The sequence below is a fragment of the Astatotilapia calliptera genome, chromosome 8 (genome assembly GCF_900246225.1).
Source record: "Astatotilapia calliptera chromosome 8, fAstCal1.2, whole genome shotgun sequence".
NCBI classification, from domain to species: Eukaryota; Metazoa; Chordata; class Actinopteri; order Cichliformes; family Cichlidae; genus Astatotilapia; species Astatotilapia calliptera.
In genome coordinates this window covers 11877396-11888762 of record NC_039309.1, presented here as the reverse complement: position 1 = coordinate 11888762, position 11367 = coordinate 11877396, and the positions used below count along the sequence as shown (strand labels likewise).

General features: G+C 38.7%; 1 protein-coding gene across 7 annotated transcripts in view; it reads right to left on the bottom strand.

Annotated features, from left to right (window-relative positions):
• Positions 1–9885: 9885 nt before the first annotated feature.
• Positions 9886–11367, bottom strand: part of LOC113028334 (calcium-activated potassium channel subunit alpha-1) — a 99796-nt gene continuing 98314 nt past the window's right edge. For all 7 annotated transcript variants that reach the window (XM_026178526.1, XM_026178527.1, XM_026178528.1 and 4 more), the window contains one exon: positions 9886–10856. In XM_026178526.1, the coding sequence (XP_026034311.1) occupies positions 10835–10856 (22 nt within the window). In that variant the 3' untranslated portion in view covers positions 9886–10834. The remainder of the gene's footprint in view (positions 10857–11367) is intronic.

The following is an 11367-nucleotide window of genomic DNA, read 5'->3' as shown; positions in this document are numbered from 1 at the left end:
CGTTGTTCCCGCATTGCTTTCATGCTGATGCCTCCTTGATTGTATGCAGACGCCTGTGAATATCAGACAAGTGCACTTTTCTTTTGTTACTCTGACACAATAACATTTTATTACCTTCCCCTCATCTTCCATGTTATGATAAATTTAGCCCTGATCCCTTCTCCTCCACCTCAGAGAGATGATACGTGGATGCAAGCTCTGCGACTCCCTCATCTGTCTCTTCCTCCCACTATCCCTTTCCTGCTCTCCATCTTTCAGAACTGTAACCTATGGTCGCCAGCTGTGCAGGGAGCCCCAGAGTGTGTTTACGCTGAGCTGCACTTTATCACACACAGCCGCACAGCTGCCAACTTTACTCCGAGCATGCTCCAGCCTCCCTGCCTCTAGCCATGTTTCTTTTCATTCTTTCTTTTTTTTGTGATGATCCCACACCGCTGCTACATGCTTCTTTCTCTCCAGCTGCTGCCCTGCTGGTGGAGTTACGGTGAACTGTTAATGGCCTGTGGAGTACAAACAGTGGTGCCCACCACTGCCACTGGGCAGGCTTACAGCACACCTTCCAGTAAAAACTACACTAAAACAAACAGCGCCATTCACAGCTGTACCGCCTGCATAGTTCCTGTCATGCAGAGTTTAACAGTGCTCTTTTTGTCTTCCAAATTTTTGCAAAAGGAGCGATGCATAATGTAGGTTCTTCTCTCTGCTGGCCTCTTGTTGATGTTTTGATACGGCATTAAAATAATTCCTCCGTGAGCGGCCCGGTAACGGCATAAATCTGTCCTTAGAGTGCGGGGGGCCTGGTGATGAGCTGCCTCTTTCCCTGCCGACCTCTTGTCCCCAGGCGGACAGAGTTGAATACATTCACCGTTCTCTCTTATAGGGTCCCCAGTGTCCTTACAGCCTATCAGGACAGAGAAATCTCCACCCCCTCCCCCCTCGTAACATATCAGGATCCGCTGGTGCAGAGTTTCATGCAAGGTGACAGCTCCTCACACTTCAGTGTTCGGATCACCTCAAGTAGCTCAGATATCGGAAAAAATGAGCACACTTCCCACCGCGGTGACCAAATGTAGATTGACTGAGAGTATCCGCAGGCCGCTGCACCCCTATCCTCCTGTCCTGACAGAACAGGCCTGCTGGTAACTCTCCACATAAGAGAGCGGAGTGTGGAGACACATCAGAGGGGAAAGCTGGCTGCAGACAGAAGTGGGTGTGTGTGTGTGTGTTTGAAGCCATTGGAGGTGATGTCAAGTTTGCTCAGACTCAAGGATGGTGTTTGAATATGCTGGCCACTAATATGGCACCAGTATCTCTGTCCTCATCTCTGTTTTCTGTCACTATGTACAATCTGGGTTCGTCTCCTCGGCTCCTGACAATGTCCTTTCACATCATGTTATTGCACACTCGGAGGTGCAGTCAGCAAGCCGTCACTCGGCTCCTTTGTCTGAAAGTCAGGCCCGTTTTTGCCATTAATGCACTTGGTGCCTGCGTAAAAGTGTTGTGGATTTCCTTGTCAGAAAATCATTGACAGTGCAACTAGAATATCACTCACTACCTTCCTTATTTACACCAAAATGTAGGTGCGTTATCTCTTACGTGACAAGTGGCATTTTTTGCATGCAGGGATTTAACAGGAGCTTTTCATCTAAATTATCTATAATGTATACATCAGCACAAAAGACCAGAGAGCCAAGTTTCAAGCCCTGGGCAAAAACTGCAAAAACTGCTTGTTTTTCCAGAGAAACTAAATGTATTTTACTCCCTCTGGATTTGTTGTTTTTAGTTTGTTTTTCTAATGTCAGCTCGCCCTGAAATGGTGCTGGAGAGATGCCAGAAAAGAAAAAAAAAAAGCATTTTATATTTCTTCTAATTGCAAAGATCATGGCTCAGCAGCGTGATACTCTGTTCAGCCAGTAATCCCTTTAAAGAGTACTCAATCTGTCTGGCTAGACACTGTCCTGAGGCAGAAACATATTTTGAAGGTCAGACGCAGAAAAACGTTCATATCACGCTTTTTGTGTAATATTAAAAAGAGCAGCTTTAGATCGCTGCGATGCATTTCTTTGTGTATAGATGAGGAAAAAAAGAGTGCAATACTTTTCCTTCATCTCAAAGCAAAGCAGGGTAAAATCAATAGTTTAGCAGAGAGGTTGGATATTCATTGGATGAATTTCCTACTTTTTCCCCCCCAGTTTATTCAGTCAGTTGTTCAGAGGATAAAATCAGCCATCATTTTTTGGCCATGGAGCAGTCAGACACAGCCCTCCAGTGTCTTCAGCTGACTCTTGTGGCCCTGTCAAGTCCTCCTTCAATCTGGGAGTCTGAGCAGTCGTGTGGAGGTTGACATGATTGCCTTTAAGCAGCCCCTCTTAGCCAGTGACACACAGCTGCAGCCAGGCACCTCTTCTGACAGTAAGAGCACCATGATGGATTGCCTTGCCAAAACTGCTGATCAAAGGAGGTCAAAGTTCAGATGTGTGTCTGGCTGCAGAAGGCATGTGAAATTACAAGAGATGGCTTTTCCTATCAAAATATCCAAGCATGAGCATGAATTTTTATTTAACTAATAGCTTCCTGATGGAGCTGGAGAGGAATTATGTCATAAATTATTTGGAGTTTAACAAATATAAAAAAACAAAGACAAAAAGCTCATGTGTCGAGAGCCGTAGTATCATGTATCATGTATTGAATACAAGCTTCAAACTTGACATTATGTCAATATTACAGCAACTGCTCCTGGAATTTCATACACATATTACTGCACATGAAATGCCGTCTTTCGGATGCTGAAGCACTGTGCTGAAAAGAGCAGACATTTAAAAGTTTCTGACATGTGTCGCACTAGTATTGAGACACCGCCACTGATGTAGGTGGAGCTGACAGCATCCCAGCCATTGAAGATGGCTCTGGGACATACCAAGTTTGGTATGTGTCAGCTCTCATTGTTGTCAGGATACATTCAATGTGAAGTCGGAATATGTAAACAGCATCATTAAAGAGGGAATTATACGAAACAGTTTGACTGAGGTGACAGGAAGATGTGTTTGATGTTTACCCTTGTTCTTCTTTAAGCACCTAGAGATTAGATGGGGGGAATTATTTAAATACTATTAATTATAAACTATTTCAACAATAAAATATATTGTTGCTAATACATGGTGCTAATTGTGAGTGTGTTAACCATTTACTTATTTGACTGATGGAGCTAAGACAACCTTATGTAAACATGAATGGCAGTACAATCACAGCCTCTTGCTTGGAAGCCACTGGATGACAATGGAGGCACTTACTTTATAGTCCTCATCTAAATGAATGGGGACAGAGCCAAACCCCTTTTTAACTGCATATGTTAGGTTACCAGTGTTGTGTTTTTTTTAGTCTAAATTGTTTGATTGATTTTTACCCCAGATAACCTTTGATATTTTGATTAATTAATTAAATTCAGTCAATTTCAATCCAAGTCAGCACAGAGAATCTTTGTTTGAAGTGGTGGCAATTTTGCCAGATGTTAATATATTTTATTAACAAAAAAATTAATAACTAAAAATTACATTTTTTTTCTTTATGGCAGTAACATTTAATTTATATCCACTAAAGCTGAAATATACATGATGTAATATGACACTATCACTCTAACTGGTAGCCACGTAGCAGCGGGCTAAAATTATAAGTGTTTTTGCTTTGCTAGGTTGTGACAGCATTAGCAATTAGCAATAGCTGCAAAAGTTGAGCTAAAAATCCTTTGCAAACACCTACCAATGCACTGATATGACTCATCCAATATCTAATATTGCTATTGTTATAGTTAATATAAAATATAACTATCTGCTTTTTCTTGTATAATTATGTATTACAAAGATTTAGCATTGCCATTTTACCTATTCCTTACACTACACAGGGTTACAGGAATGCTATTGTGCTGAGCAAAATTACATTTTAACAATTGCAATAGTAGTCGTAGTGATGGTGTTGTCACACAAACACTGGAAACCGCATCACATATCCACAATAATAAAGACAAAACAGAAAATAACTTAAAATGACCAAATTGACCAAAATTTCCAATTGATCTTAAACATTTATAGTTCAAATCAAGTCCCTAAAGAAAACAGTACTGTAACTTGCTCTTAACATTTTTCCCAAAAAGGCATTAGCTGTATTTACAAAAATGTATTTTAACGTAATTTACAGTGTGTCTCTTCTGAACTGCTGGCTAGCATATCTTAACCATGAATTTACCAAAATTTGTAGCACACACCTTCTGAAATCTAATATCTGAGTTGTACGGCTGGTACAGTAGCTCTTTCTGAAACTTTATGATGATGCTTAAATACAAATATGTGTATATTCCAGTCTATTTGAGCACTAGGTAGAAATGACCTAACAAGGGCAATATTGCAATTTGGGGCATACATTCTTTAAGATACTTGATTCAGGAGGAAATGAAGTGGAATGAAGTATCCCTATCTAAAGATCCTGGACATAGTGAGAGACTATTGTAGCTGAGGTGACTAAGGAGTCTTATTTCTAGGCCAGATTCACATTAGTGGCATTTATCATTGAGAGGAAAGATGGTATAATTAGCTTGTCACTCTACTTTAGGCTGAGCTAGCGCTCTCTGTGAAGAAGAATGGACCACGGGCCCAAGGAGCTGACAGCAAGTCGATAATGTGGCAATTAATGTTATAAATAATTCTAAAGCCAATTATATTAAAATGGACCTCATACTCTAAAACAGCACTTTATTTCCTATCATTTCATGAAGTGTTCTGTATCAAATAGCAGGAGCAGAGTTCTTCTTTATTTCGACATATGGCCAACATATGGCAAAGCCATAATGTGAAGTATAAAAATCAGAAGGGCCATGCAAGAGATTTATTTGTTGATTCGTTTGCCTTTGACTTATCAGTGTCGTCCTCATTGCTGAAGCATCGCCCACGGTAAAAGGCAAATACAAAGTGTAAAACCAGTTTTAATCAGAATGATACTGCCTTCATGTTGCTGGCAGTATAAAATGGGCTCAGCTTATAAAGAATGTGAGTAATTTAATGGCTGTAGTGGTTAAATATATCAAATGCTCCTTCTGGCCTTGGGAGGGTCAAGCCCAGTGTGATATATAGAGAAGACTGTGATGGCTGAAGGTCGTGCTTCTTCTGCATAATGCATGAATCCTGTAACTCTCTCTGACTCCAATCTTCTGAACTTGAACCTTGAGATGAAAATTTTACTAAGTAAATCAGCAAGCTTGCTGGCATTTCTATTAACCTCCAGTGTGGAACTGACAGAAACATGAATCACAGTAAATAATATCGTGCAAATTGTAAATCATGTTTACAACTTGAGCTGAGTAGTGATGTTATGGGATTTGCCATCTGTTTGCTGTTTGTTATTGCTAATTTCTTTGCATGGAAGTAAAAGAGAAGGTGATTTAAATGGGCAAAAGTATAATTTAGCACAGTAAATATGGGAGACTTTGATTGCTAATATGGAAACAAATTACATTTGCAACAAGCTCCTATTTTGCAAATCAAGCAACATGCATGCAGTATGTAGAGATGCTGCCTACATCCCTGATGAAGGTCGGCATTGTGATTTAATAAATGCTTACAGCGTACAGGAGATCCATTCAGGTGCTTTACAAAGTGTTTTCCTCTAATGCACATTTCACTCTGGTACGTGGGGATTTTGTGCAATATCTCAAACCAAAGAACAAAAATTGATTAATGCGTAATTTATTGACAAAATATCCTGATGGTCTTTTCCTTTATCTTTCATTAAAGCTGTAATATTTATGTAGGATTTATTTTGCTTTTATTCAATGATATTTCCTACTTCAAACTTAAAAAATAGCCAAGAGCTTTGATTTATGCATGCATGGAGTGAAACAAAAGAAAGGAAATGTTGACCTTTAGAGGAAACATAAAGGGTCAGTGTTACAGCTGTGCCTTGCAGGCAAATAGCCTCCCAGTGCCGTTGATCTATCCTCGCAACAGGGATGAAATTCTTATCTTTTTGTTTTCTATTTTTGCTGGAGAAATGTGGAAAGGCATGTTGTTTTATCTTTGTGCACAGGCCACATCAAAGCAGCTATATTAAAAAAACGAGGAACAGATGAAGAAATGCCACCTGTAATGTTAACAGCAAAGTTTTTTTTTCTTTTTAATTTAAAGCCAATTCAGTGCAGAGAATCTTTACTTTGTTTCTGACTCTGCGCCTAAGTCTGCAAGCTCCCCTGCCCCCTTTCATTTCTGTATCAAAGGGTAAACTAATGCAAAATGTATATGTCCCTTGGCACAAAGGATGGTGGTGAGGCTCAGTACAGGAAGATCTGTGTGCTAAAAGCTTGAAACATCTGTGTAAACACATGGCTTTTTTCCAACCATGTAGACAATGTTCTCATAGCCTTAAGATAGATGTCCAAGGCAATATACCTTGCCCCGGGGCCATGCTGGAATGGCTTTGAACATCTGAAAAACCTTGAGCTTCAAGCAATATCCACTTTCAATGTTCCAGCTTGACAGCAAAGCATAGAAGAATTCAGACTGTGGCGTTTATTTGACTTTTTGTTGTTCCAAGCTTTGGTTCGATTGCGCCTTTGTATAGTGGAAATACATTGTAAAGGTATAGTCCTACAAATTTGAAAAGTGTTGCGGAACCATGATTGGTTTTCGCTAGATTATTTTTAAATTTAGAGGAGTGGAAGGTTTTGAAAGTCAGGAGCAAAGAGAACAAAAAAAGAGAGAACCTTCTGCCTTTGTTGTTCTTTAATTCTGTTAATAGCCCAAGGTAAAGATTTATCTGCTCTTGTCAATTTGCCTCAGTCTCAATATAAAGCACCAAGGTCACTTTTTCCTTGCCTGGCCCACAGGATTAAATTGTCATGTCCCTCTAATAGGCAGCACAGGGAATCATTAGTCCAGCTCAGCTGCCTGACTGATAGGCATTTCAGTCCAATCATGGGAGTGTGCCGCCACAGGCCAGCCAGTATTGACACTGTGTCAGGACTGAGAGGGGACGCCTTAATCAGGCAGGACACTCTCAACATTGATTTGACAAGCTGCCGTAATGACCCCCTTGTTTTGGTAAAGGATCACTGTTTATCCGAGCTGGCATTGATGCACTTGGAGTGCTGCATTGTCATGGAAACTATTATCACCCGTACAGCTGGACAAGAGTTGTCCTCAGAGGCTACAGTGGATTTCTGTGTTGCCGAGTGTGTGTTTGTGAATAGGCTTATGCACTCACAGCATAGCAAAGTTTCAGTCAAGGTATTTCTTTAATGCGAATAGCTTTACATCATATCTCTGCATCTCTGTGATCATTTGCTTTTTTGGTAGTTCATTTATTTTAGTGGGATTTTTTTTTTTTTTTTTTTTTTACAGTAATGGTTAGGGCACCCCCTCTCTTAAACAGCCTCCCCCAGGAGGTCAGATTGGTGAGCTTCCTATCATCGTCCTTTAAATCTGTCTTAAAGACATGTTTTTGTAAGCGGGCTTTCTCAGTGCCTCCAGCTGGAGCTACTTTTACATCATCTCCTTTTGTGAGATTATTTAAGTTATTTTTATTCCTTTAGTGTCTCGTTCTACTAGCTTCCCCTCAAAATTCAGTAAAACTTTAAAATTTTTCTATTCTTTAATGTTTATCAGTGTCTTGTTTTGTCTTTTAAAACCCTTTGTAATTTTATTTAAAAGATCCTATAAAGAAAGTTTATTCTTATTCTTCTGCTTAATATAATCATTGTTGTTTTTGTTGTTGTTATTATTTATGTTGGATATTTCTAATTACTGTTATACTATTTAAGACAACTGACCATTTTTTAATTGACATTTACACACAGTCACCAAAATTTCAGCTATACTGGTACTGAGAATGTATTATTATTTTGGATTTTTTCAAAATATTTGCCCTTTTAAAAAAAAGAAAAGAAAAATATTTTAATAGTGCATAAAAAAATGTAATCTTTTACAGTACAATTTTGTTACTTTCCTCTCTCTGTCACAAACTTGACTATGTAACAACTATTCACTTTTTGTGACACAAACCAGCAATGTCATGTGATTTAGGAGAGGCACAAAACTCAAAACTTTTAGTTTTAACCCAAAAATTTAGCATTTATATATTTTTTATAACATTTTTTAATGTTCTGCGCAATAATAGCTGATAATGTAACCCTTTTAAAAAAGTGTCAGCTCATTTATAATTTGACACAGTAAATCACTGCTTTGTAAATAATACACATATATAGTAGTCATAGACTGTTTTTAGTTTGATAGTTAGGCGTGTTTGTTTACTAAGAAGAGGTGACACTGCTGTTGGCAGGAGGATAAGGGAAATCAGCGGCCTCTCTGCGAGGTGTTAGACTGTAAATATTATTGGCATGCTGACAGTCTCCCACAGAGCCATGGTGTGTAAAAATCGTTAACAAGCACGATGATGGGCTCTCTCCATCCCTCAGGTGAGAATGTGGAGTGTGTTTTTACATCAGCCATTATCCAAGAGGGTACAACGAGGTGTTCTGTGTCACGTGATCTAAAATTGTGCAGCGTTATCAAAGAGATAGTGTAATTAATTTTTCTCCTTTTTGGGGTGCGCGTGTGTGTGTAAAACATCATTAACATCCTTTTAAAATCTGAGAAAATAAAGAGACAAGACATATTATAGAACACAATACATCTGCTTTTAATTTGTGAAAATACAAAATGAAATCATGTACAATTTATATACAAGGCTATTTGTACAAGACAATAAACAGTTTTTATTATTGTGTATGATGACATAGTCAGAAATATCAACTTAGCACTGGCATTGACGATGTGCTAAAAAAAAAAAAAAAGCACAAAATAATACAGACTAGACTGCAATGTTGAATGTCTCTCAACCCCACAGGTACTGTCAAACGGGAACACACTAGAAAAAAATACTTCACATTAAGCTTTACACATTTACATACAACTGAATTGCTTTCAGGCGCTGCTCTTGATGATGGATTGATTTAGAAGAAAAAAAGTTTTAAGACTTCTCAGACTGTTTGCGACAGTTGTAGCTATCTCCAGTGAATTTTTAAGAACGCTAAACTAGAAGCCTCTTTTCGCAGCAGTGGGTCTTCCTAGAGTCCTCCATTGGCTTCAGCACTGCCTGGCACATTACTGGCACTGAGGGATGGACAGCTTGGGTTTCCTCTGTGCCAGTAAAAATGTCACAACCTCTCTCATTTTACATCCAACATGAATCCTAGGCTGGACTGTTATGTGTCATATATGGATCGAGAAATTCATGGAGCAATATGTGCTTTTCTTTGCTTTTTTTTTTTTTTTTACCTTTCCTTCCCCCTCATTGATCCTAAAGTAAAGTGACAACAGTGCCAGTATAGCTGTGATTCATTATTAAAATAAGACATGATTAATAACACCACACACATTATTCTGTGCTTCCAAACAGAAACAAATGATTGGTGCTTTATTAGAAGCAAGTGGAAATGAAATATGTAATCAGTCATTGAGGAGGTAAACAAAACAAAGTATTCCAAAAAAAAACCAAATAGCCAAAAATTCAGTTGTTTTTTTTATGATAGAGCTGTTCTTCGTGCATCAACAAAAATCATGTCTGTTTATGGCATTAAGATTGGTCATGGAGAACATACAAGTTGCTTAATGGCCTCCAAGACAATCCTGTGTCAGGCAGTGCTTACAGCCAAAGGAGGACTTAAATGATGCCCACTTTATGCGATATGTGGCTTTTACATTCATCTTACCTACAAGTCTATCATATATGGTCATAGCATTTGGCTTAGCTGTTTATAGTGACTTAAGTAAATGGATAAATGTAAAATGAACAAACTTTTGGATTTTTGGTTGTTTTATAATTTAACCAAAATTTAAAAAAACCCAACAAAAACAGCTCTATCATATTTGGCTATTAAAAAACAAAAAGAAATTTTGCAGATGCAGATACTTGTTAACACTTCCGGGGTTTTGGACAACTTGAAATAGCAACGTGAAAACATTTATAACACCTGAAAAAAGGCAAAAAAAAATAAGACAAACATAAATGGATTCAGATAAGGCTGGACCCAAATGCCATTTACATATGGACACTGGCCGTCGTAACTGTCACAAATGTTGTGAATTAGCTCCAAATGGCAAAGGAATCACTGAGAGTCAGTCACTAACAATGCCATTGTGGTGGGGTTGCAGCTGGGTGTAAAATACACATTTTAAACATACTGTACAGACTAACTCTGCAACATTGGTTAACGTAAATGCAGAAGTAGTAGTAGTTGTTCATACACAGCTAAGAAGGCAACTTTTACAATTGCAAAACTTGATCCATTAATCCTAATAAACACCCCTTTTAGCAGTATTAGAAGTAGTTATTCTGTTTTTTTAACATTGCTTTTCTTGTTGACGTGACCATCATTCCCCAAAATAAACCAAAAAAGTCATGGAGTCTGGCCACTGCTAAAGGTTAGCTGTGCAAACTAATAGCTGAGTGACTGTGATATTTGACAACGATTGTCTTTAATGAAGATTACGTAAAATAAACTTGCTGCAGAGGTGAATGACGAAAGCAGTACATGTTCGCCTTATACGATGAAAAAAATGATGATTTGCGTTTGCAGATGAGGCGATATCTCAGATTCCGGACGGACGCCTACACGATGAGTCTTCTAGGAGTCCAATAACCAGCACGCGTCCAGAACTCAGCGCTTGTGCTCTGCTTCTCTGATGGGTGGAATCAAGCTGCTTGCGGATGTACAGTATATCGACTGATGTGATTGACGGCGAGAGTATTCACAGGCTTGAGCTTTATGGTCCTCTGGTGGGTATTCTGTTGCTCATCTGTAAACCATGTCTTTTCTGAGAAAGAGTCAAAATCATAAAAAGACAAGAAGGGAGGACATCAGACAGTTAATGCTACATGGAGGTCAAATATTTTGCATTAATATGATGCATTTTTACATGCACTAATAACATTTTAAAAAATGTTTTTTCTAAATTGTTGCTTTACGAAGGTATTTTAAGCTCCACGGTGAGTTTTTAGTGGTGGGAAAATATCACTCATTGTGTTTTTACCTCCCTCTCTAATATTTCAATCACGCTAGTGTAAAAATAGGACAGCAACCTCCTTGTGATTAGGAGAAATTAGCATTTGCCCAGTGATTGGATTTAATTGTTTTGCTGTCAGGGGTCTATTACAAGTAGTCATGGTCGCCAACTGGTTGCCCAGCGATTGAGCTTGCAACACCCTCCACCTCTGGATTGAGGGTGTTGCACGCAATGGCACTGCACAGATCGCCTGGTGGGAGGCAAACTGTCTTCAAATAACTGTAATCACTTTCACACAGATTGGCGAATGTTTGCAAGTAAC